A 23,994-nucleotide genomic window follows, 5' to 3' on the forward strand; every position below is an offset into this window, starting at 1 on the left:
AGTCAGATAGTTTGTTATAAAATGTTCTTATATACTGATATATTTTAATTTGGACTAACTCTATTTTTAGATTATTTTTTGTAAAAATTTAAAATAACTTGTTTTTAAATATGGACGATGAAAAGGTAGAAGTTGAAAGTGGAAGCATTATTTCCAATATTTTGACAAGTCCTCTAAATCTTGCGTTATTGGGTCTTTGTGCTTATCTTCTGTATAAAATTTTCAAACCATCAAGGGCAGAGGTAAGATGTATAATTTATATACTTTTAAATTAAATAACATGCTTCATGAGTTTTTTTTTATATCAGTTTTTGGGTTGAAAGGTTTTACGATTTTATGGGTAAGGGTGTGCTGTTATTACTAGTCTGTTTGTAACTGTAAGGGCCTATTGTTGAAGGATGTGGCATTGGTGCAACTCTAAACTCAAAAATTTTGACCAGTATATCACTTTATTAGACTTAAATGTATAGTTTTGGGATGGTGCAGTAATACGTATGGCATTGTCTCCTTAAACATTTTATTAGTTTAGTTTCTGTACCAATTAAAATTCTGTGTAGTAGTTAAAAAAGACTTTTTGTTATAAACAGCAATCAAAATTTAACGTATGCTTCAAAATTTAGCATATACTTTAGCGTATATTTAATTCTTAATTGCTTGAACAATTTTTCAAAATCTTTAAAATTTATGCCTTTTTACACAAATTTTAGTTAAACCGTATATACTTAAAAAAACACAATAGGCTATAGTTAAGGTTATAATTATTAAGAACCTAACACTTTTTCTAGAACTTAAATTTAATTATTAAAATTACATTTTAGGATGTTGTTAACACAAACCAAGAACCCCAGCTTCCTTTATTGAAAAAACAAGATTTTACTCTTTCTCAATTGAGGGAATACGATGGGATCAAAAATGAGGGAAGAGTGCTTATGGGGGTTAATGGAAAAGTTTTTGATGTAACCAGAGGAAAGGCCTTTTATGGACCAGGTTTTTATTCTTGTTTATTTTGTGAGGATTTAGTGTTACCTACAGCATGTTGTTGTGGTCAGAACACTTGACTTTACCCTATATGTCCCTTGGTTCAAACCTCACTGCTCTCATGCTGTAGCGCCCTTTTGTAAGTTGCTATAAATGGTTTTGTAAGTTGCTATAAATGGCCCTTTTGTAATATAACTTTTGCTGAGCCAACAATTAATCAGCAGTATAATTATCGGGAAATTAAATTCTATAATATTCAGAACTGCCAAAGTCAACTTGAGACTGGGTCGGAGTAACAGTTGTTATGTTTAAGTAGTAAAGTCAACCTACTTTAAGGATAAATAAATAGAAAAAAATTTTCTGTAAAATACTTTATTTTAATTTAATGTGGTATATTATATATAATATTTTAATTGAGCAAATAAGAAAATAACATGAACACAAAAATGATAGTTAATTAAAGCACAGGACCCTTAATAACATCAACAACTTTTGTTTTCTGCATTAAAATAACCAGTAAAAGCATTAAAGTTGTATTGTTGTCATTATAATATGCCATAAAATATTGCAGTAAATAACAATCAAGTTTTTGTATAGGAAGTAGATATTTATATTTGCATGTGAAATACAATGCCGGGAAGTTTGTAATAAAGATTGTTTTTATTTACCCATGCAGTTAAAAAAATTGTGCCACCGATTCAATGTTTTTGTATAGGCTTACCTTCTTTATTATTATAAACTCTTTTATTTTATGTTATCCTAATTTGTAGTTTGTTATTCTAAACTTAAATTGTATTTTCTTAAAGTTAAAATATCAACAAATAGTCTTAAGATGAGTTTATTTTCCAATTACAACTTGTTTTGATTGTGTTGTTGGTTATATAATTTGTTTGTCAAGGTTGTTTTGATTTTCTTGTTCTCTATTTTTTAACTTAAAATCCTTTTTTTGTATCTTACAATTGACAGTGTGTAAAGGGATATTAAATATTCTTCAATAATGTTTAAAATTTTTCTATTTTATAGAGGGTCCATATGCTCTGTTTGCTGGCCGAGATGCATCACGAGGACTTGCTCAATTCCGATTGGACAAAGAGGCAATCAAAGATGATCACGACGACCTTAGTGACCTGTCACCAATGGAGCTAGAGAGCGTTAAGGAATGGGACATGCAGTTTTCCGGTAAGATTTTTGTTAACATTTTTTTTACAAAAAAGTGCAAATTTTTAATGATTATTTTTTCAAGTTGCAAAAGATATTTTATTTTAAATATGGTTATTTTTTATACAATTTTTTTAAATGTCATTTAACAGCTACATAATAAATTCATTGTATATATATGGTTTGCACATTTTAAGATAACCACTATGACATTTTGGTCTTGTACTTATTAATTGTTTTTAATAACTGTGGCAATTTTATATCTTTTTAAATACAATGAAATCTTTCTAAATTATTCATATTATTCAACCATAATTTATACTATCCTGTTACTAAACTGCATAGTATGCTATTTTTAATTGTATTTTTTTAAATTTTAATATTTATTTAAGCTTTTTTTATAACCAGCATATTGGTATTTGAAGCCTAATAACATAACAGAATAATTTTAATTTTTGTAGAAAAATACATTTATGTTGGAAGACTTCTTAAAAATGGGGAGGAACCGACCGACTATTCTGATTTTAGTGAAAATGAAAATTACAACGAAAACAAAAACAAGGATGATTAAAAAGTTATGAATTTTACAACTAGGCCAACAACTCTAAACTAGAATAGGCTAAATGTAAAAAGCTTTTGTCATAAGCTTGGCATAAATTTAGTAAAAACTATTAAAAACAAACAAAAAATAATTTAATAATAACAGGTTTATAGAAAAAAAAGATAAGTGTTCAACTGGGTAAATGTAACTAACAAACATTTAAGTTTAAAACTAACATAATGTTACTGTTGTAGCGAAAAATATTTATTGCTATAAAAGCCCTTTAAAGTTACATTAAAAAATTTTTAAAGTTATATAACACTTCTATGTTATGTAAATAACATTTACTAATTAAAAAAAATAATAATTTTGTTATCATAAATAATTTTATTTGTATTAAAACATATTTGCTTAATAGTTAATTGTTAAAATGCCTTGCTAGCCAATATATATAAACCATTTAGTGTAGTTATTACTCTAAATAAAGTTAAAAAATTGTATTAAGCTTATAAGTAGATTTAGTTATGTTTTAAACATTATGTTTCACTGCAATTTTGTATTTTAAAGATTAAAGTTAATTGTGTTAAGATACTGAAAAGTTAAAGTAACCATACTGTATATTTTTTTGTCTTGTTAATTTGTAAATATTTAAGAAAATTTCAGAATTTTTTAAAATAGTTAAAAATTTAAAAATAAACTTCCAAACTTAATCTTAGTTTCTTAACATACACTACTTATAAAACAATATTTGCAATCATAGATTTTTAATTCCTGTTATAAATAATTTATATAGAATAATATAATTTTAATACTGTGTCAAGGTTTAAAATATTTTTTTGTAAATTGTTTACAACACCATGTTTAAAAATATTCAACATTTTTTAACATTAGTTTTCAGTATATGGTATATTTATAACTCAAAAATAATAACATTTTTATTCTTTGGTAATTTATAAAACAATTATTAAATTTATTTTCAAGTTGAGTTAAAATGTATTTTCTTTGACATTGTTTTTTTTTTAATTTCGTAAATCTTTTAAAATTAAGATCTGTTTGTTGATTTGCATAGGGCCTTAGCGTTAAATGTTTAATGCTTCATTATTTATTAGTGTTTTGTTAAACGCGAATAAAGTTTTAATTCAACTAGTTTAAATACTTATGCTTAAATGCATAAGCAGTCAAGTTTGAAACAATATAATAACCTTATTTTATTTCCGTTAGGAGATAGTGTTGCGCTATTTAATATGTACATTAATACATTTTAAACTTTTTTACAATAAGTTTTAACATAAATTTTTACTTTATTGGCATGATTTTTACAATTTTTAAACATAAAATTTATCCACTAGTTAAAGAAAATTCTTGATATATTTTAAAATATAACTCAATGATAAAGACAACTGGGGGGTTTCCATAACCAATAAGTCAAATGTATTTTCACAAACGCTGGAAATTACATTTTTTATCATTAATTCAAAGAAAAAAATTTATTTGCTTTGTCGACTGTATTCAAAATCCCCCAAATTGATTAATTTATGCAATAGAAAGAACAATTTATATTCCCCTAATTTAGTATTGCACATTTACTAACAACCAATTAAATTGAAGTAGCGTGACGCAATTGTATTTACTCACGTGACACGAGGTCATCTATTATACTTATTTACATGTTTTAGTTTAACAAAATTGTCTGTGGGTGTGATTTTATTTGCAAGATTTAAACTTGTCTTTGTTTAAGTCTTTTATCAAATATAAAAATGGAACTAACTGGCTTAAGGTCAGGGGTAAGTAAATATATAAATATATATTCTTGTTAATTAACGTTTGCACGTAACATTGCAGAAAGTGTCTTTTTTATAATTGTGGTTTATAAAAGTGTATAACATATATTTTTGCAGTTAAATTTAACATAATTAAAAAAGTTATTAAATATGTTTTTGTTTATTTGTAAAGTGACATTAAAAAATGCAACCAACAATATACTTTTACTATATTATATTTTGCTGTTACTAATATATTTTTTCCTAGTTATTTTGTATTAAAAGTAAAAAATAAATTTGTAAAAAAATGTCAACATTTGTTAAACTTTGTTGCACTTAACAAAACAAATAACAAATTGGATTTTGGACTTTTATACTTAGGTTTATTTGCCTAATAAACACCTTTCATAAAGCATTTACAATTTATATAAAAACATTATTATTGTAACAGTTATACTTAGAAGCAATCATGGTAGATGAAACTAAAAATAATCTTTTACAGACTCAAAGTTTTTTCTCAAGTTTAAAGTCGGCAATATTTATTATTGGCACTTGTATTCTTGTAATTGCAGCAGCAAGAAATTCATTAATATGGTAAGTTTGTTAAATAAAAGTATTACTAAATTAAATTTAATTTAAAATTTTTTGGGTATATAAAGTAAATGTGTATTTTGTTAATTAAAATTAATTGCATATCAATGCGTGGTGTATATAAAACTGGCAGAATGGTGTAGTGGTCAGAACACTCACTACACTACATGAGGTCCTGGGTTCAATCTCCGGTGATCGCATGTCGTAGAATCCTTAAGTAAAGTGCTATAAACGGGACAAACTCCTGCTGAGCCAGCACTTGATCAGCAGCATAATTATTAAGCAATTATAATCTATAATATCCCAAACTGCTAAAGACAACTCAAGACTGGGTCGGGGTAACTGATGTTCCTCTATGTTTAGGTCGTGCACTCGACCTTCCCACATCGAGGATAAAGATATATACAAAAAAATGCTAAATAATGTATTATACCTGCATCCCTTAAAAAGATTTTCTTTTTTATAACTTTTGTTACCTCTAGCCCTATGTCTAACTAACAGTTAAAATGTTTTTTTTTGCTAATGACGTTTGGAAAAAAAAAATTAATTTTGTGCAAAGTTACATTTAAACATTGTTCATTTCAGGCACTTGGAACATATGTGGGGATTGTCACATAACTGGTGGAAACATTGTTGGATGCAAGTTTTAAATTTCTTTAACTATAACGAAGCCTTGGTGTTTGTTGTGGGTAAGTTTGTTTTAACAAAAGACCTTAATTTAAATGAAATGTAAGGTTATAAATAATGCAGACTATTAGCAATTTTAAAAATAATTAAAGAGCATTTAAGTTATAAATTTAAAAAATAATATTAAGTTTATAATCCCTGACTTGCAAACCAAGTTTTAAGGTTTAATTTTTTTTTGTTTTTCAGGGACTAATATTTTAGTAACTGTGGCATTCTGGGGGTTTAATATTTTCCTACTTTTTATTGATGCTACTGGTAAGCCAGAATTCTTGCAGAAATACAAAATACAAGAAGAAAAAGATGTGCCAGTAAGTTTAACCATTATATCATCTTTGGTAAAACCATAATTTATAACTTAAAGTATGTATTCTTGTTAGCTAAGTTGGTTTTAGATACCAAATTTAAATAATAACACATAAGGTTACCCAACATATACTAAAATTTGTTTTTAATATGACAAAACTTGATTGTTTTTAGATTAAATATATTTGTATATATCAGTTTAGTGGTGAACTAAATTTTCATAGATAGTTATTATTAGTTTGTGAAGTTGCCACCACTTCAATTGTTCTTTTTTAACCAGCCAATATGTTGGAATATAATTCATATTCTGTTATAGGTTGATCCTGTTAAGATGAAAAAATGCTTCTGGGCTGTAGTTCGTAACTTTTTCATCGGTTACATCTTTCTTTCCCTGTGTTACCCACTTTATATATGGCGTGGTATGGCATGGGGCCCTGAATTACCAACTTTCCAAAAAGTTTTATTTGATTTTGCAGGTTGTTTGTTAGTTGAAGAGGTTTTATTTTATTACTCACATAGATTATTCCACCATCCTTATTTGTATAAACACATCCATAAAATCCATCACGAATGGACTGCTCCAATTGGTATTGTAGGGCTATATTCCCACCCCATTGAACACATAGTAAGTACTTTTTTTTAAGAATTTAGTAGACACTTTATTTAAAAAGTCATACAATTATGTAAGCATGAGGTCGTGGATTCAATCCCCACTGCTCTTGTGCTGTAGCACCCTTAAGTAAGGCACTATAAACGGTATGAACTCTTGCTGAGCCAGCACTTAATCAGCAGTATAATTACCGAGCAATTATAGTCTTTATAAAATCCCAAGCTGCCAAAGTCAACTTGAAACTGGGTCGAAGTAACTGTCGTTACTCTTTGTTTAGGTCGTGCATTCAACCTTCCCACATCGAGGATAAAGATATAAAAAGGAAAAAAAAAATTTATTTAAAACTGTTATGCCCAAAATTATTTTTGTGTGTCGAATTTTTTTGTGAATAGCCAATTTGATTACTTTATTATTCGTAGTATATACAATTATGTTAGATATTCTCCTTTTTTTTATTTCAGTTAGAATAGGCTAAAGTTTAACTGAACAAAAAACTTTTTTACGAAATTTTCAGGTCACTAATTTGGCACCAGTATGTATTGGACCATTAATTATGGGATGTCATTTAGCAACAACATGGTTATGGCTTGGTATAGCTTTGGTGAATACTTCTAACTCACACAGTGGATATCATTTCCCTAGTTTTCCTTCAGCTGAACAACATGACTACCACCATTTAAAGTAAGTAATAATCCTTGTGCATTAAGTTAATTTTTTGTTGCTTATTAATATATATATTTTTTTTCATATTTATTTATCATTGACGTAGAGAAGTTGTCTTTACGACCTTAACATAGAGTAACATTAGTTACCTTGACTTAGACTTAAGTTGTATTTGGCAGTTTGAAATATTATAGATTTTAATTGCTTTACAAAAAATACAATTTACTATTTAGGTTAAAACCAATAAAAAAACCATTAATATAATAAGCTATTAAACAATCTACTGTTTAGCTTTTAATACCATGTGATGCAAAATAATAATTTTTTTTTTATATATTTTAAATTTGAATTTATGTTCTCAGGTTTAACCAGTGTTATGGAGTATTAGGAATATTAGATAGATTGCATAATACCGATGATAAATTCCGTGCTAGTAAGAACTTTCAACGTCATATCATGCATTTTAGTTTGACCCCAGTAAAACTAGCTTTTCCCGATGATCCTCCTAAAAATAAAGGCAAAGAAATGAAGGCTGAATAAATAGCGTGTGAAAATTAAACTTGGTTGTTGTGTGACTATGTTGTTTGCTTGTAAATACAATCGCTTGCTTAATTTTATAAACTATATTAGAATAATATTCTAATGGCATTAAAAAATTTTAACTTTTAACTTCTTGTGGCTTCGTGTTTGTTTATAAATATAATTAATTGCTTCATTTATTAAATTACAGGACAGTTTGTTATAGTATTAGAAAATTTTAATTTGTACATATTATTTTTTGTTTATATAAATCAATTTGTTTATTCTTTTAAATTAAGTTTAAAAATATTCTTGTTAGTTATTTAAATTAGCTTTTTAAAATTGCATTTAATTATGAATTAAATAATTTAATACTTATGTAATGTTTATTTTTTTATCTTTACCCTAAATCTATACAAGCTTTTTTTTTTATACAAATTTTAATTAACAATTAATATAATTCTAAGTCTTGCAGTATTATTTTTTTGCTTGCTTTTTTTGATGCAAAAATGAAATTGTGAAAATTCAGTTATGTACACTATAGATTTATGGTCATTGTGATATTGTTTGTTTATAAATTATTATTACATTGTGCAAGTTAAACACTTCTTCAACTATTTTTGGCTGTTTACTGTGTTAAAACTTTATTAAAAAAATTATGTGAAAAAGTTATGTATATACTTAAAAAAGTACACTCAAAAAATATTATACAGATTATTATTCCTAATTTTTGTTGTTTGGTTTTTTGAGTTGAAGTTTCTGCAGTACTTTGTATTGTAATTATTCTATGTTGTGTTATTATATAATGTGCTTATTAATTATTATTTCTTGACAGTTTTAAATACCTAAAGATATCTGAATGCATTTAAATAAAGTTTTTTTTGTGTATATATTTTTTACACCGTTGGTATACATTGAGTGTAAACTACCTTTAATTATGGTTCGAAATCTTAGATTTCGAAACATATTGTTATTGTCAGTGTATTTATTATTATTATTATTATTGTTTTTATTCTTTCTAGTCAGAATTTTGAAAGACGATAACTTTTGTTCTTTAAAACTAAAAGTTCTAAATTTTTAGTATGTTTGTTATTATCCCAACGAATCGCAAACCTCCTATTTACGACATTTAATTATCACTAATTACTAATTAATAGGTGTTTGTTTATTAAAATTTAAAGGTTGTTATTAATTTTTTAAATCTTAGTCAATTGTATATTATGATATTACTAACTCAAAAATAAATTAAAATTTTAATTTTTATCACTAATTGGTTAATAATAGGTGTTTATTTATTAAAATTTAAAGTTTGTTATTTATTTTTTAAATCTTGGTCAATTGTATATCATGATATCAGTAACTCAAAAATGAATTAAAATTTTAATTTTTATCACTAATTACTAATTAAAAGGTGTTTCTTTATTAAAATTTAAAGGTTGTTATTAATTTTTCAAATCTTGGTCAATTGTATATCATGATATTAGTAACTCAAAACTGAATTAAAATTTTAATTTTTAATCACTAAATACTAATTAATAAGTGTTTGTTTATTTAAATTTAAAGGTTGTTGTTAATTTTTTAAATTTTTGTCATTTGTATATTATGATATTAGTAACTCAAAAATAAATTAAAATTTTAATTTTTGACACTAATTACTAATAAATAGGTGTTTGTTTATTTAAATTTAATGATTGTTATTAGATTTTTAAATTTTGGTCAGTTATATGTTATAATATTTATAACTTGAAAATGAAATAAAAATTAATTCTTGTTTGTTTATTATATTTAAATGCTTGTTTGTTGATTAAAAGTTAAAGTCCGATATTAAGCACTAAAAATTTGGTATAATGTATTTTAAAATATAAGTAGTTGAAAAACATATTTGAAAAATAAGTTTCAATTGTTTATCATATTTAAATGCTTGTTTATTTAATTTAAATCAAAAATTAATTTTAGGAATTTAAAATTTGGTATAATCTATATCCTGATATAAACAACTTAAAACTGCGTTAAATATTAGTTTTTGTGTGTATAGTATATATAAATGCTTGTTTGTTTATTCGAAGATATGTAATATTCTTAATTAATGTTTATGCATATCTTTTTTTATTTATAAAAATTTATGTTAAAAATAATCAAAAAATTTCGAACCATATTTTATTTATCAAATAAATCTAGTTATTTAAACAAACTTCTGTTGTTTTGCTTCTTATAATACAATTTACTTTAATTTGATTTTATTCTTAGTTTTGTATAAACAGGTTTGAAGATTTTTGTCAAGATATAATTTAACTAATATTAGGTAAGTTTATTTTTGCATTAAAATGTAATTTTTTATTATTTTTTATGCTAATTACAGTTTTTTTTTAGATATCTCGTTAAGTTATTATTTTGGATATTAAGTAAAAGCATAAGATGCTATGAGTGTACCACTATCCTCCAATACTAGTTTTTGTTTCAACCAACCAGTTAAATTGTCATTGAAATATTGATGGTCGCTGCACACGTTATATTTTGCAGCATCATTTATAAAACTTATATTTCAAATGTAAAAAACTATTGTCGTTATTTTTTATATACTGATTTTTTGTTTTAATCAAAAAAAATTAAAATGGAAAACTTTTTGCAAGTTACCGTCGCAACACCCAAAATATTACCAACCATTCAATGATAAACTGGCAGCGTGGTGTAGTGGTAAGAACACTTGCTACACCACACATAAGGGCGTGGGTTCAATCCCCACTGATCTTGCTGTAGCACCCTTGAGTAAGGCGCTATAAACGGTATAAACTCCTGCTGAGCCAGCACTTAATCAGCAGCATAATTACCGGGCAATTATAGTCTCTATAATATCCTAAACTGCCACAGACAACTCGAGACTGGGGCGGAGTAACTGATGTTACTCTATGTTTAAGTCGCGCATTCGACTTTCCCACATCGAGAATAAAGATATATACCACCAAAAAAATTTGATATTTTTATCTCGTTTAGCTGATAACCATAATCACTTAAATTTAAAAATAACTATACTTTTTATTAATGTGTTTTATTTTGCAATTTTAACCCATTTGGCGAAGGTAATATTCAACAAACCTTTGGTCGTGATATGGAAATATTGCGCACCACAACAGGTGGTAATTTCCATATTATTATTTTCCAAAACAAGACACTTATTTTTGTTAATTTAAAAATTCTTTTTCTTTAACATAAATTTATTATTTTAATTATTTAGAGAAATATAAAATTTTAAAGAAGATGTGTAGAAATTGGTTTTTCTTTCGTCATTCTTCTTTCGTTGTATTTGCAAATTGGAATTCGATTGATTGTCAGACTTTCTATTTTCTGCAAATGTTAACATGTTTAATAAATTTAATTTTAAAAAATAAGACTTTTAAATTAAAATATGGCAAATTTAAAAAAAAATTAAATATTTCTTAAGAATCGCCTATATTAAAAGTGTAGAAATTAATAAACTGTATTTTAAACGTTTAATGTAAAATTTAAAATGGAATTTAAAAAAAATTTCAAAACAAACCTGTTACAATTTAAAAAGTTATTTTTTATTCTACATAGGTTATAAAATGTAATATAATTAAGTTCAATCCCCAATGCTCTCATGCTGTAGCGTTCTTGAGTAATGCACTATAAACGGTATGAACTCCTGTTAAGCAAACACTTAATCAGCAGCTTAATTATCGAGCATTTATAATCTATAATATCCCAAACTGCCACAGGCAACTCAAGACTGGGTCGGAGTAACTGATGTTACTCTATGTTTAGGTCGCGCATTCGACTTTCCCACATCGAGGATAAAAATGTAAAAAATAAAAATAGTTAAAGTAAATACCTACCTCAAAACCCTTGCTTGTCATTACTGATTCTTTTCTTATTATAAAAGCATTCAAAGCCAGAAGCGACATCACGTCGAAATATTTCGGTACGTTACCATCAAAAAAATTATCATAATAACAAGGTTCTGGTTTCGGTGTTTTCCCTATTGTCTCCTGTGATGCCATAAAGGCTTCTGATTTTTGTGAGAGTAAAAAATCACTGCATTTATCTTCAGGAGTTTGACATTCATTATCTGGTGGCATTATTTTTACTTCTTCTACTACGTTCTCTTCTTCTTCTTCTACAGGAAAAATTTCTTCTTCTTTTTTATGCTTCTCGTTTTTACCTTTTTCTTTTTTAGAGGTCTTACTAGTAGTTGCCTTCGTAGCTTTTGTTTTGTCTGAAGTCGGCTTAATATAAAGCAATAATTTTTGGTTTATTTTATGTTAATAATTTTAAATTTATGTAGGTTTATTTTGTGCATAAGAAAGTTAAAAGATTAGCAATACCTGCTTTGTTTTTTTTTTTTTGTCTTGACCTTTTTCTTCCTCTTTCTTTTCTTTTTTACCTTTATTCTTCTCTTCCATTTTCTTATCTTTTTTATCTTTATTCTTTTCTTCCTTCTTCTTTTGATCTTTAGTTTTTAAACTTAACTTTGTATAAGGCTGCCGTTCACCAGTAACATGGCTAAAAAAAAAATTTGAAAGCTCAATTTAATCATTTTAAATACATATACTGGCAGCATAGTGTAGTGGTCAGAACACTTCTTACAAGGTCTTTGGTTTGATCTCCACGGCTTCCATGCTGTAGCGCCCTTAAGTAATGGGCTATAAAAATGGTAAAAACGCTTGATGAGCAAGCACTTAATCAACTAACGGAAACTATAATTTATAATATCCAAAACTGTCAAAGTCAACTCGAGACTGTGTCGTGGTAACTGATGTTACTCTATTTTTAGATCGTTAAGTCAACCTTTCTACATCGATGTGTTTAGATACACATTTAACTTTCTACCAAGTTGCACTTAAAGCCTACAGGTTAGTTAAACTTACGTGTATAATATCCCATGAGCGTTTAACGCCCTTTCTTCTTCTGCTGCTGTTCTTTGCTCCTGACTTTTGGCGTTTTTTAGTTGCTCTTTTTCATTCTAACATTAAATAAATAATGAAACTATTGCAATTAAATAAAATAAATACACCAAGACCGCCCCGATACTAAAGTATTTTATGACAACTTTTTTCTATCCATTTCTCTTTATGTATATTAACTTATTTGACGATATATATGGATTTCAAATATATAGGCCTACAAAATAAACTAAACTGCTGTTTATAGTTTTCGAGCAAATATTAACTGCGGCAATATTGCGAGAAATAAAGTCCCAAACATTAGGGCAGTCTATCGACTAGTATTAAGTTAACATAGGTAGATTATCTTAAAAATAATGAAAAAATTATTAAACGTTCTCAATAATAAAGGCTGCAATTGCTTGTCGGTATTACTTATCCTCACGAAAGTGTTTTAATGTATTAAAAACTTACATCGCTTAGTTTTGATTTCTTTTTTCTGTTTTCTTTTATTATCTTAAGTTTTTCTATGCTGTACTCTAACTTTATTTTCTCACTTTGAAACGAGTTGTAATTTTCATTATGAGGTGGTGTTTTAGGGGTGTAAACATCTAAACATAAAACTTTACTTATAAAAATATAAACGCTGGGTCGGGTAACGTAAATAATAATAACAAAAACTTAAAACTAGTCCGGCGGTTCGGTTAAGCGGTCGTGGCATTAAACTACGTGTCAAAAGGTTTTGGGTTCGAGCCGCACCAATGCCACACTATCAGCTATTGAGTCCGTCGTTTACGGATAGCTCAAACACCTCCCCACTGCACACCCTTACCCGATAAAAATATCAAAAACTTATTCCTTTAAGAAATGGAAAAAATATGACTAGGTCACAATTGTTGATTAATAAAAAAATATACACTAAATATGAGTTTGGGAAAAAGTTAGTATTTAAAAATCAAGGATAAATTTGTTTTTAAAAGGGTTTAAATCGTATTAAAGGCATCACTGTCTTACAGTTTAACTAAGTTTGGTAATGTAACGTCTCATAAATTTAGCAATGACAGAAAATATATTTGAACAGACTCTTTAAGCCAAAAAACATTTTACAATTATCTTACCGACAATTCGTTGTTTGGTTCCTAGGTTTCCATTCATCCAAATAGGTGTAGTATATGAACTCACACTTCTCCAAAATATCGCGGCACTTGTTTGACCTTGAGTCTTCCTCCAACTTTCAAAAAAAATGATTATTTTGGTTTTAATTCTATTTGGTTATTCGACCAAAAGCCATTTAATTGATTGGTCTTTTGGCCAAAAATTAAAATTTAGAAAACCGAATAAAAAGGCGTAGACTTAAGAATGAGCTGATGTTAGTAATTGTCTTATTGGCATTAAATAGCCTTTCTGAAATTAATGAGTTTTGATCAAATTACAGTAATACACTTTTATAAAAAGTTGTGATAACATTTTGTGATTGTTAAGAAAACTTGTTTTTTTTTAATTTACACAACTCTTTTTTATTTGTACAATCGTTAGAAAAGTTTTAGCGTGTTTTACGTTATAAAATTTTTCGTAACATTATTAAACCTTGCGTAATTTAAACACATTTTTTAATTTTGTTTTGTCGCTAGCTCTTGGTAGATTTTGCATACATCTTTATCCTCGATGTGGGAAAGTCGAATGCGCGACTTAAACATAGAGTATCAGTTACTCCGACCCAGTCTCGAGTTGCCTGTGGCAGTTTGGGATATTATAAATTGTATTTGCCCGATAATTAGGCTGCTGATTAAGTGCTGGCTCAGCAGAAGTTAAAACCGTTTATAGCGCCTTACTCAAGGGTGCTACAGCAAGAGACCAGTATGGATTGGATCCACGACCTCATGTTTGGTGTAGCAAGTGTTCTTGCCACTACACCACGCTGCCGGTAGTTATTAAGTCATGTGGTGAATTAGCCCTTAGTTTTTTTGGGTCAATAAGGCTTTACTTATACGTATTGTACAGAAACTTACTGTTTTGAGGGGCTGTTGCTACTACTTGTTAATTTTCTTGTCGATGTTTTAAATTTTACTTTATCGTCGAAAGTTAACATTTTTTCATCTAAAATAAAGTTAAAGTTTTAATCAGTTAGTAAGCCTATAGTCAGTAGCCTGCCTCACAACGAATTTTAATTGTCTTAGTGTAGTTGCAACTCTCAACTAATATATGCCTGCGATAATTCACCTATGCACCATAAACAACAATTTTATTTATTTTGTAGGCTTGTAAACTGAACATATATATATATATATATATATATATAGTTCACTGAGTTCCAGTTTAGATTGTACATATAATATAGATAACAAGTTTACCTCTGTTTTCGATAACAGGCGCTCTAGTTTTTGCTCTTCCCCTTCTAGTCCTGTATGCTATAAGTCCCTGTGTGCCCATATACTTCTCACTATCTTGAGCTGGGATTAACAGTTCACCATTACATACTTCACAACTACATCTAATAACAATTTTTAAATAAACAAAAAGAACAGGTTTTATTTCTTAATAAAGACATTTTAAATCTTTTAAAACAATACTGAGAAAATATTTTCAAAAAAGTTGACTTAAGCATTTGTTAAAAGGTTATCGCGCTTAAGGCTCTCCGGTAAAATACTTTAAATGCAACGCTTTTTTTGCTTTGTAGGCCCACTTGTTTTTTTTTTAATCTTTTTTAGCTGTACAAATTGGCATAAAATTTTATCAATCCGCCCTATGTACTGACTTCATAACTTTCTTAAACATACTAGCAGATAAACCGCCTCAAGGTCGGCATTTTAATTGTAATATGGTCACAACTCTCAACTAATATTTGCCAGCTATAACTCATCCGGGCACTACAAACAGCAGTTTTTTTTAATTTACAGGCCTATAAACATGAAAATTATAGCTTATACACGTCCCAAACCGCACACTCTTACCCGATAAAAAATATAAAACCCATCACCTTAAGGTGATATGGAAAAAAAATCGTCCTATAAAAAACAGTGTAAAAAAAGTTTGTCTTTTAGAGTTTTAACTTACTTCCAGGTGTCTACAGAGGCCAGCTTGTTGACTTTAAGTTGAGGTTTTTCTCTTTTTATCGATGACACATAACTCTTCTCAGATGACTCACAACTGTTACTCAGAATCCAACTATTACCAAAAAATGACGTCACTGATTGAGTCTCGCTTACTTCTTTGATGTTCTTCGCTTCTGTGTCCGAGTTTCGAACCCGGAACCACCAGCGTTCGTAAGGATCGTACGTCTTGCCTAGAGTGTCGATTAATATTTTGTGACTAAAAAAATATTTTTTTGTTTAACTAAAATTGACAAAAATTTTAATTTAATAAAATGATTTGGTAAAACAACAAATTGTAAAATTAAATATGTAGGAAAAAATTGATAAAGCTTTTTAACCAAACTTTATTTAATAAGAACATCTTTTGCTTAGCTTATCTAAAATTTGTAGTACTGGCCAATAGCCTAACCTATACGGTCGGGATTTTAACTGTCATAATATCGTCACAACTTTCAACTAATATTTGCCTCTGATAAGCTACCAATGCACCACACATGGCAGTTTTCTTTGGGACTGATTTAAATTGTTCTGATCCCCAAGAAATATTACCAGAAGTGAATTTTCTAAAAGGTTATTGTAATTTTGTGTAAAAACTTTAAACAAATAGATTTAAAAAAAAACATTTCCTACACTACATAAGGTCCCTGGTTCAATCCCCGCTGATCTCATGCTGTAGCGTCCTTGAGTACAACGCTATAAATGATATAACTCCTCCTAAGCCAAATACTTAATTAGCAGCATAATTATCGGGCAATTTTATCAATATTATAGCAAACTACTAAAGGCAACTCGAGACTTGGTCGGAGTAACTGAAGTTATTCTATGTTAAGGCCGTGAAGTCGATCTTCCCACGAGAATTAAAATATATACAGAAGCCTATATTTTATAAGTTAGGTTAAATAAAACACCGATTTTTTAAACCTTAAATAATGGGGAACCTACTTTTGCATATTTTTTCTTTGCAAATTAAATTCCTTTGCTTTATTCATCCGATTTCTTGATTTTTTGCCCAAATTATTTTCAGTCGCTTTCACTGGCGGTGTCACGTGATCTGGTGTTAAGGCTGTGACGTCATTTAAGCTCGGAAGTCGAACTCTCGAGTTTTGTTCTACGATGTCACTTTCTGTGACGTCACAGAACCCATCTCGTTGTAGTATTCTAGTTAGTTCTTTTACAGTTGTTCCATAATAGGTGAAAGTTATTTTTGTTAGTTCCTCAATAAAGTTCTCGTCTTCTAAAATAAAAAAACACAATTTTAAGCGATATTGATAATAAATGTACAAAATATATAATAATGTGATGTAACAATTAATACCATTGTTTTCCGACGCTTCTGATGAGGCGGAACTGTTTGTGTTATTCAAACTTTCATTTTTCTTTAAACAACTTTTGGTTTTTGAGATTAAAACGCGTTCGTATATTTTTGTAGTAAAGCGAACAACCTAGAAAAAAAGCGAGGATAAATATTTAAAATATTATTTAATTTCAATTCTAATATATCCATTGTTAATATTTATTCTCGAACGCTAGCCATTGTTTAACACAATTAACATTTTATGTATTGCTTCATTATTAATTTTTCAACCTGCTAAATTGTTTTATTACAATAAAAATCTTAATTTTTTGCAAGTTAATAATATTAAATAAAGTTTGATAAGTGCTCTAGTTTAAAATGTCGGAGACTTTACATTTTGGGCTAACCTCGCCCGAAGTAAAACGACATTTTAACAACATTATTTTGGAGGAAGGCTCGATTGCAAATGCTATAACTGCCTTGTTAAACAGGTTAGACTAAACTTACAACTAGTAATAATGGACTCGTATAAAACAAATTTAAAATGGTGTTATGTTTGAGATAAAATACAGGTACTTTTGGATAAAAAAAAAGGCATTAGGTACATTTAATTTTACAGATTTGAATCTTTTTTGTGTTTTCTTATAATATCCAGTCTGGTTTGGAGCGGTTTTAGCAGTTTTTGGATATTTTTAACTTGCTGGTATTGCCTACTTTTTCGGACATGAATGCAGTAAGGTTTGAGCTCTTTACTTTAGGTTTTATATAACATAAAAGATGCCTAATTTTATATAACAGTTGTTCTTGTAATTTAGGGACAAATTCCTGCAAACAAAATACAGATTCCGTTCATTAGCAAGTTGCGAAGTATGGCAAGAGAATTTAGTCCCTTGCCGAGATTCTATGCAGGCTTTATCCCCAGTATTACAAATGCTTGACACTTATGTTCGATTTAATAGATTAGAAAGTAGATCTGCAGCTATTGAAGAACTGTTATTTGGTAAATATAGTGTTTTTTTGATAATTTTGTAAAAAATATTCAAAACAATAAAAATATATCAAACAGAATTTCAAAACAAAAACTAACAAACACATTATTTACCGTTTTTGCCTCTTTAAAATTGATTAAAAAGCTTTTTTATGGAAAAGTATGTTTTATATTGGTTTATTAAAGTTTGTTGGATAGTTTGTATGTAACAAATAACAAAATATTGTCAGCTAAAGAACGTAATATTACTGACGAAGATAGCATGATAATAGACTCTCAAAAATCCTCTGAAATATCTGAAAATGAAAACGAGAAAACAGTTGTTGAACAATCTACTCAAACCAGCAGTATAACTGAAAACCCTCCAGTTAAGCTTGCACAGCTAGCAGACTCATACACTCAAACTAGTTGTGCCACTGAGAAGCCTACAACTTGTAATGCACAGCTGGCAGATTCATACACACAAACAGTACGGATTGATCATTCTAGTATTGGCGTACAAGTCGACTTGTTACAAGAAAATTCAGTAATGCAAAATTCTCAGCAAGAGTATATTTTAGTCAACATACCAGGACCAAGTTACGGAAATAAAAAGACAAAATTCGAAAGTTTAGCGCATGAAACTACAGTTAACACAAAGCCTAAGAAACGTTTATGTACTGCTGCAACTAAAAAGAAAATGCAAAAGAAAGGCTTACGTTCTAAACCAAAACAAATTCCCTATTTTACTACATACAAGTCACTGGCTATGGATAATGACGTCAACAATGGGGATTCAACAGGTCACAAACAACAGAAACCGTTTGTAAACATCAACAACATTCAATCAAGAAACAAGATTAAAATAACTTCTTTTCAACCAGATATGCTTGCATACGGGCAGGGTATGAGCATGCCGATTACAATGAGATACCCGCACGGCATGCCAACTCGTTTTCATCAGGCCGCTGGGTTGCACCAAAGAGCCATGTTTTCACCACTATCAGAAGGCGCTTTACGCCATTATCCAAACCAGCCTAGGCCTAACCTAACAAGGGATAACACATTTTTTCTTCGAAATCCATATAGTAACTACCCTGAACTGCAACCTAAAAGCAACTCTCCTAGCGAAAGAACCTCAGCTTTTCAAGAATTTACTCGACAACAAAATTCCAATCTTTCAACGAAGGACGAGCCAAAGTCACGTGACACTAGTCCGTCTGGTAAAAAAGGGTCGGAAAGGATAGCAGCAAATTCTCAAGACCAAGAAGACGTTTAAAAGTCAAGTTAATTTTGGCTTAAAAAACTTGCAATAACTGGACAGTTTCGTTCGTATCAGATATATTTTTAACCGTGCTTATTCTTTAACAGTATATTGAAAAATGCGTTCCATTTGGTGACAAACTTTGCTGAATAACAATTGCCTAATGTGATTTTTTCTTATTTTATATCGTGTAAAGTTTTAGTTTTTTTCGTTACACTTTCGTTAATAATAAACAAGTTTTGTTCATTTAGAAACAGTTTTCATTTTAAAAAAATTTTACAAATAGAGCCGAAGTACAAAAATGTATAAGGCATTTTAAATAATGTACATATTTGTTCTTATAAATTAACATATTTTACACTAAAGATAACAAATGTAGGAAACACAACAGACAACAGTTGTTACTAAGTAATAACCCGTTAAATCGCCCCTGGTTATCTCACACCATTATATAAAAGTCTCGCTAAAATCCCTGTTTAAATGCCCTACATTTAAAAGACAAATAAAATGTTTATTGTTCTCAAGTCTATGTGAGTTTACACCTCTGCTTTGCAGGGTAAATTGGTAATTGTCTACTTTATAGAACAAAGAAAAAACTAATTAAAGTTCTCGTCAATTTAAATTGATACTTTATATTTTCACAATTCGATTAGATTTATAATGTTTTTTTTAACTTTAGATATAGATACTGCAAACTGAATCACTTAACCTTAAATTAAAGTATGTAAACAGTTAAAAATTCTGCTTAACCTTTTTACACATTTTAAAATCTAAGAATGTTTTTTTATACCGTTAACATTGGCTATATCTTTGTTTATAAAATACAAATTCAATTTTTAAAGCATTAATACTATACTAAACCGTTATTATTTAAAAGGGCATTTTCAAAATTATTTTTAAAAGTTATTATTTTTAGATAAATACTCTAAGATTAGGTTTCTTATAACTTAAAAAGTACACATTAGCCTTATAAACTCACATGACCCCTTTCTTCAAGATTTGTATAAGTTTGAATAATCTTAGATAACAAATCTCCTTCTGTTATTCTCAATGATGAACATTCTTTCCAATCGTTGGATGCCACGAACTGCCATAACTGGTAGGTCTGTATTGTATATATATATTATGTTTATTAATGCATACATATCTATCTTAAATACTTGTATATTAATGACATTATTTGACTAGTTTTATATAATAAAAAATTGAAAAAAAACATTAGAAAGGCACTATAAATATTGAAAATGGAGAAAAATGCCTCTATTTGACCTATAGTTTGTAAATTTGCACACAGCTTATTCTATTTAAATAAAAAGATGTTTTAAAAATAGCTTCCCTTATATCCTTAAATAACAAGTTACCGTCATATCGTAGATAGTAAATTGTGGAAATCCTGAACCGTATATTTCTCCAAAGACTTCGGAACGAGTTGTTTTAGCATTCTCATAATCATTTGTAAACTGAAGTTCACGTACTGCCCCATGCAAATCTTCATTCCTTTACAGTTTTGGTTAAAATATTTATTTATATTTTAAGGAAATACAATAACAATATACTAGGACATAACAGTAAAAAAAAGCAAAATGTATTTAAGTATTGATTGGTAATTAATTAAAAAAATAATTAATTTTTTACATAAAAAACATAGTAGCAATATTAATACAGAATACTGCTAAATTTAAACAGTCATAGCAATTTTTATGACTTTTTAATGGGTTATAGTTAAGGTTTTAAATAGAAAATCGACAAATTATTGCAGTTTTGCATGTTGTTGTATTTTTCTTACCTTTCTAAGGTTGGGTTAATTTGAAAACTGACTTTTTTGCTTTGATGTATTGCGTACCATCGAGCTTTCGAATGCAGACAATCTAATAATTCTTGTTTAAGCATTTTAACACATTCTAGAATTTAAATACTAATTTAATTTAGCAAAAAATTTATAATTGTGTGTTTGTGACGTCATAATTTTTAAAAGTTTAATAATGACCAGGTATGATAGCTATAAATTTATATACAAAACAGACGATGATTACGTAACAATAAACCATTGTCTCGACATCAAAGGAAATAGGTCAAGACGCGAAAATAGGACAATAGAGCTGACGAAAAAATCGCCGAAAAAGGTCAAGCTCTGCTGGGTATTAGGTGTTTCCGTAGAAAAGAAAAAGGCAATTTCATTTTTTCTTTTGTGCATCCAGCCGTGCAGACTAACTATTAGCGAGAGATTGTGTCTCAAAACTTAAATCTTACGAAAGTCGTCAGACAGTAAGTGTGTAGTTTTTAAGTGAAAAATAATAAGACGGCTTACAGAATATTTAAAAGATTACGAATATGCTGCGCCTTGCGATAGCATTGGCTCTATTATGTGGCTGTTCAGCCCAGAGAATACCAAATCCAGGGGTGCCAGTTATTGAAGAAACGAATGTTTTGAGTCCGCCTTACTTTAACATCGCATCAGGTAAGTTATTAATAAAATTTCATAATTAATATCCAAATATATATACGCATAAAATAGATATGTATATAGAGTTTTGTTTGCTGTTAAATCTGTATTTATTACTAGTTAAAATAAGGTTTACTTTTTGTAGTCAACATTGCGTTTCTGAAACTTTGTGCGCTAAGTTTTGGGCGTTTTTTAAACGTTAAAAATTCCAAACGGGACACCCCCCTTTGGCTGCAAATATAGGGTGTGGTTTTTTGGGTATTTTGGGTTTAATTTTATAATTTTTGATGTAATTTTATAAACAATAAAAAACTAAAAATATAAAAAAGTAGATTATGTGAAAATATTTAAAAAGTAATGTATACAAATGTATTGTATGTAAATAATTATGTTTTTTTTTGATATTTACAAAGAAATTATTTTATTCAAATTCCAATTCTTTTTACAGGAAAGAAAATTGATTCAACTGCAACTTGTGGTACTGAGGGCCAGGAACTCTTTTGTAAATTGACTGGAGGAACAAATCTGGAATTTAGCAACAGTTTGCATCAAGGACAAGTTTGCGATTATTGTAACGAAAGAGTTCCTGATCAAGCTCATCCAATCAAATATGCGATTGATGGAACTGAAAAGTGGTGGCAGTCACCACCCTTGTCTCGGGGAAGTGAATTCAATAAAGTCAACATCACTATTCACTTGGGACAGGTTTGTTAAAATTTAAATTTTTTTGGGTAACATTTTTTAAATTTTGTCTTTGTCTTCAACTTGCGTAAAAAAAATGTTACTTTTTTGTTTTAAAATTTAAAATTGAAGATTTAAAAAAAAATTAAAATTTTTTTGTGTTTTTTAAAATTATTTTCATGTGTCAAATAGTTTATTTTTTTAAAGTTAATTTAAATGTCATGGCTAAAATGTCAACAACTTATTTCCTTATTCAACAAAAGAACAATTATCCCCCCCCCATAGTCTGGTTTTATTTCTTAACAAATCTAGAATTTCATGCCCTAGTTTTAATTTAACACTTTAGTGCTAAACTCAATTTTATTTACAAATCAAATATTTATTTTTTACAAGAAGAGAAAGTCCCATATAAACATTAATTAACAATGTTAAGACTTAACACTACAATTAGCAAACAAAGTATAAATAGACACTTTATTTAAAATTAAATAAAACATTTTAATTAATTTAAATTTAAATTGTAATATCACCAAAATTATCACTATGTTACATTCATTTAATTACAAGTATAAACCTTACAATTATAACCAATACTAGTTAAGCCATATCCTTTCAGCTTGAACTGTACAGTTTGGTTTCCTGTAAGTTCGTTCAGGCAATACAAATGTCTAGAACCTAGGATATAGCTCAGTCTTTCTCTATGATGGTTTCCTACCATTTACCTTAGGGGCTAATTGTTGAATTCATGTAAAATTTGTGCTGTATTATGATTTTTTGGGTTATTTTTATACAATTTTTTGTAATTTTATTTGAACAGATTATTTTTGTTTATTTTTTTTCAAAGGAGTAAATAAATTCAAATTTTAAGAATAATGTTTTATTGAATTTGCTTGCGGTTTCTTTAACAAAAGTTCCTTTTTTTATTAAAGTTTAGAAAAAACAAACGTTATAACAATTAATTTTTTATGACAATATTTTGTTTTGTTATTTTTTGCTTATTTTTGTCAAAAAAATATAGATGTTTTATATATATTTTTTATTTTCAGGTTTTCCATGTAGCTTATGTTTTGATCAAGTTTGCCAACTCTCCAAGAGCCGGCACCTGGGTGCTAGAACGCTCTTCAGATCACGGGAAGACCTTTCAACCTTGGCAGTACTTTGCTAACACTGACAGTGATTGTTACAACTTATTTGGGATGGACAGTTTGGAGGAGATCACGAGAGATGACAGCGTTGTTTGTACTTCAGATTATTCATCTGTTGTTCCTTTGGAAAATGGAGAGGTAAAACTTTTAAAAAATAAAAATAACGACTGTCTGGTTTTAAGCTATTGGTTAAGTTTTTTTATAAGTTTGCCTGAGTTTACTGTTTTTATCACAAGAGGTATTTAAACTTATTAGTATAAGGTAACAATTTTTTTTTATTTTGGTTTTTCGCTCATTGATAAAAGTAAATAATAAATACGATATACAATTAATATTACAACAATGTGACCGAAAAAAATGACAAAATCAATTTAATGATTTAAAATTGCATTTAAAATAT

At 28.3% G+C, this 23,994-nt stretch overlaps 3 protein-coding genes across 7 annotated transcripts in view; all 3 read left to right on the top strand.

Moving 5' to 3' along the window:
- Window positions 1-74: 74 nt before the first annotated feature.
- Window positions 75-3,281, top strand: LOC145748817 (membrane-associated progesterone receptor component 1-like). The gene is made up of 4 exons (XM_082564988.1): window positions 75-242; window positions 819-987; window positions 2,002-2,157; window positions 2,598-3,281. Exons 1-4 carry the CDS (start codon window positions 111-113, stop codon window positions 2,705-2,707), a joined length of 567 nt encoding a protein of 188 aa, XP_082421114.1. The 5' UTR covers window positions 75-110; the 3' UTR covers window positions 2,708-3,281.
- Window positions 3,282-4,318: 1,037 nt separating this feature from the next.
- LOC145756649 (fatty acid hydroxylase domain-containing protein 2-like) lies at window positions 4,319-8,023 on the top strand. Its single transcript, XM_082572383.1, has 7 exons — window positions 4,319-4,461; window positions 4,940-5,031; window positions 5,614-5,717; window positions 5,902-6,023; window positions 6,335-6,643; window positions 7,143-7,309; window positions 7,654-8,023. The coding sequence occupies exons 1-7, from the start codon at window positions 4,435-4,437 to the stop codon at window positions 7,829-7,831; spliced, it is 999 nt and encodes a 332-aa protein (XP_082428509.1). The 5' UTR covers window positions 4,319-4,434; the 3' UTR covers window positions 7,832-8,023.
- A 13,555-nt stretch (window positions 8,024-21,578) lies between these two features.
- The window catches only part of LOC145746828 (laminin subunit alpha-5-like), a 40,363-nt gene continuing 37,947 nt past the window's right edge, over window positions 21,579-23,994 (top strand). For all 5 annotated transcript variants that reach the window (XM_082564837.1, XM_082564840.1, XM_082564838.1 and 2 more), the window contains exons 1-3: window positions 21,579-21,783; window positions 22,217-22,473; window positions 23,496-23,732. In XM_082564837.1, the coding sequence (XP_082420963.1) occupies window positions 21,657-21,783; window positions 22,217-22,473; window positions 23,496-23,732 (621 nt within the window). In that variant the 5' untranslated portion in view covers window positions 21,579-21,656. The remainder of the gene's footprint in view (window positions 21,784-22,216; window positions 22,474-23,495; window positions 23,733-23,994) is intronic.

This window comes from Corella eumyota, chromosome 1 (assembly GCF_963082875.1).
Source record: "Corella eumyota chromosome 1, kaCorEumy4.1, whole genome shotgun sequence".
Lineage (NCBI taxonomy): Eukaryota > Metazoa > Chordata > Ascidiacea > Phlebobranchia > Corellidae > Corella > Corella eumyota.

Excerpts from the sequence above, each read along its gene's own strand:
- LOC145748817 (XM_082564988.1), top strand. The coding sequence starts at position 111 with ATGGACGATGAAAAGGTAGAAGTTGAAAGTGGAAGCATTATTTCCAAT. Across the intron at positions 243-818 it reads TCAAACCATCAAGGGCAGAG|GATGTTGTTAACACAAACCA; the intron begins GTAAGATGTATA and ends ATTACATTTTAG. Across the intron at positions 988-2,001 it reads AAAGGCCTTTTATGGACCAG|AGGGTCCATATGCTCTGTTT; the intron begins GTTTTTATTCTT and ends TCTATTTTATAG.
- LOC145756649 (XM_082572383.1), top strand. The coding sequence starts at position 4,435 with ATGGAACTAACTGGCTTAAGGTCAGGG. Across the intron at positions 5,032-5,613 it reads GCAAGAAATTCATTAATATG|GCACTTGGAACATATGTGGG; the intron begins GTAAGTTTGTTA and ends TGTTCATTTCAG. Across the intron at positions 6,644-7,142 it reads CCCACCCCATTGAACACATA|GTCACTAATTTGGCACCAGT; the intron begins GTAAGTACTTTT and ends CGAAATTTTCAG.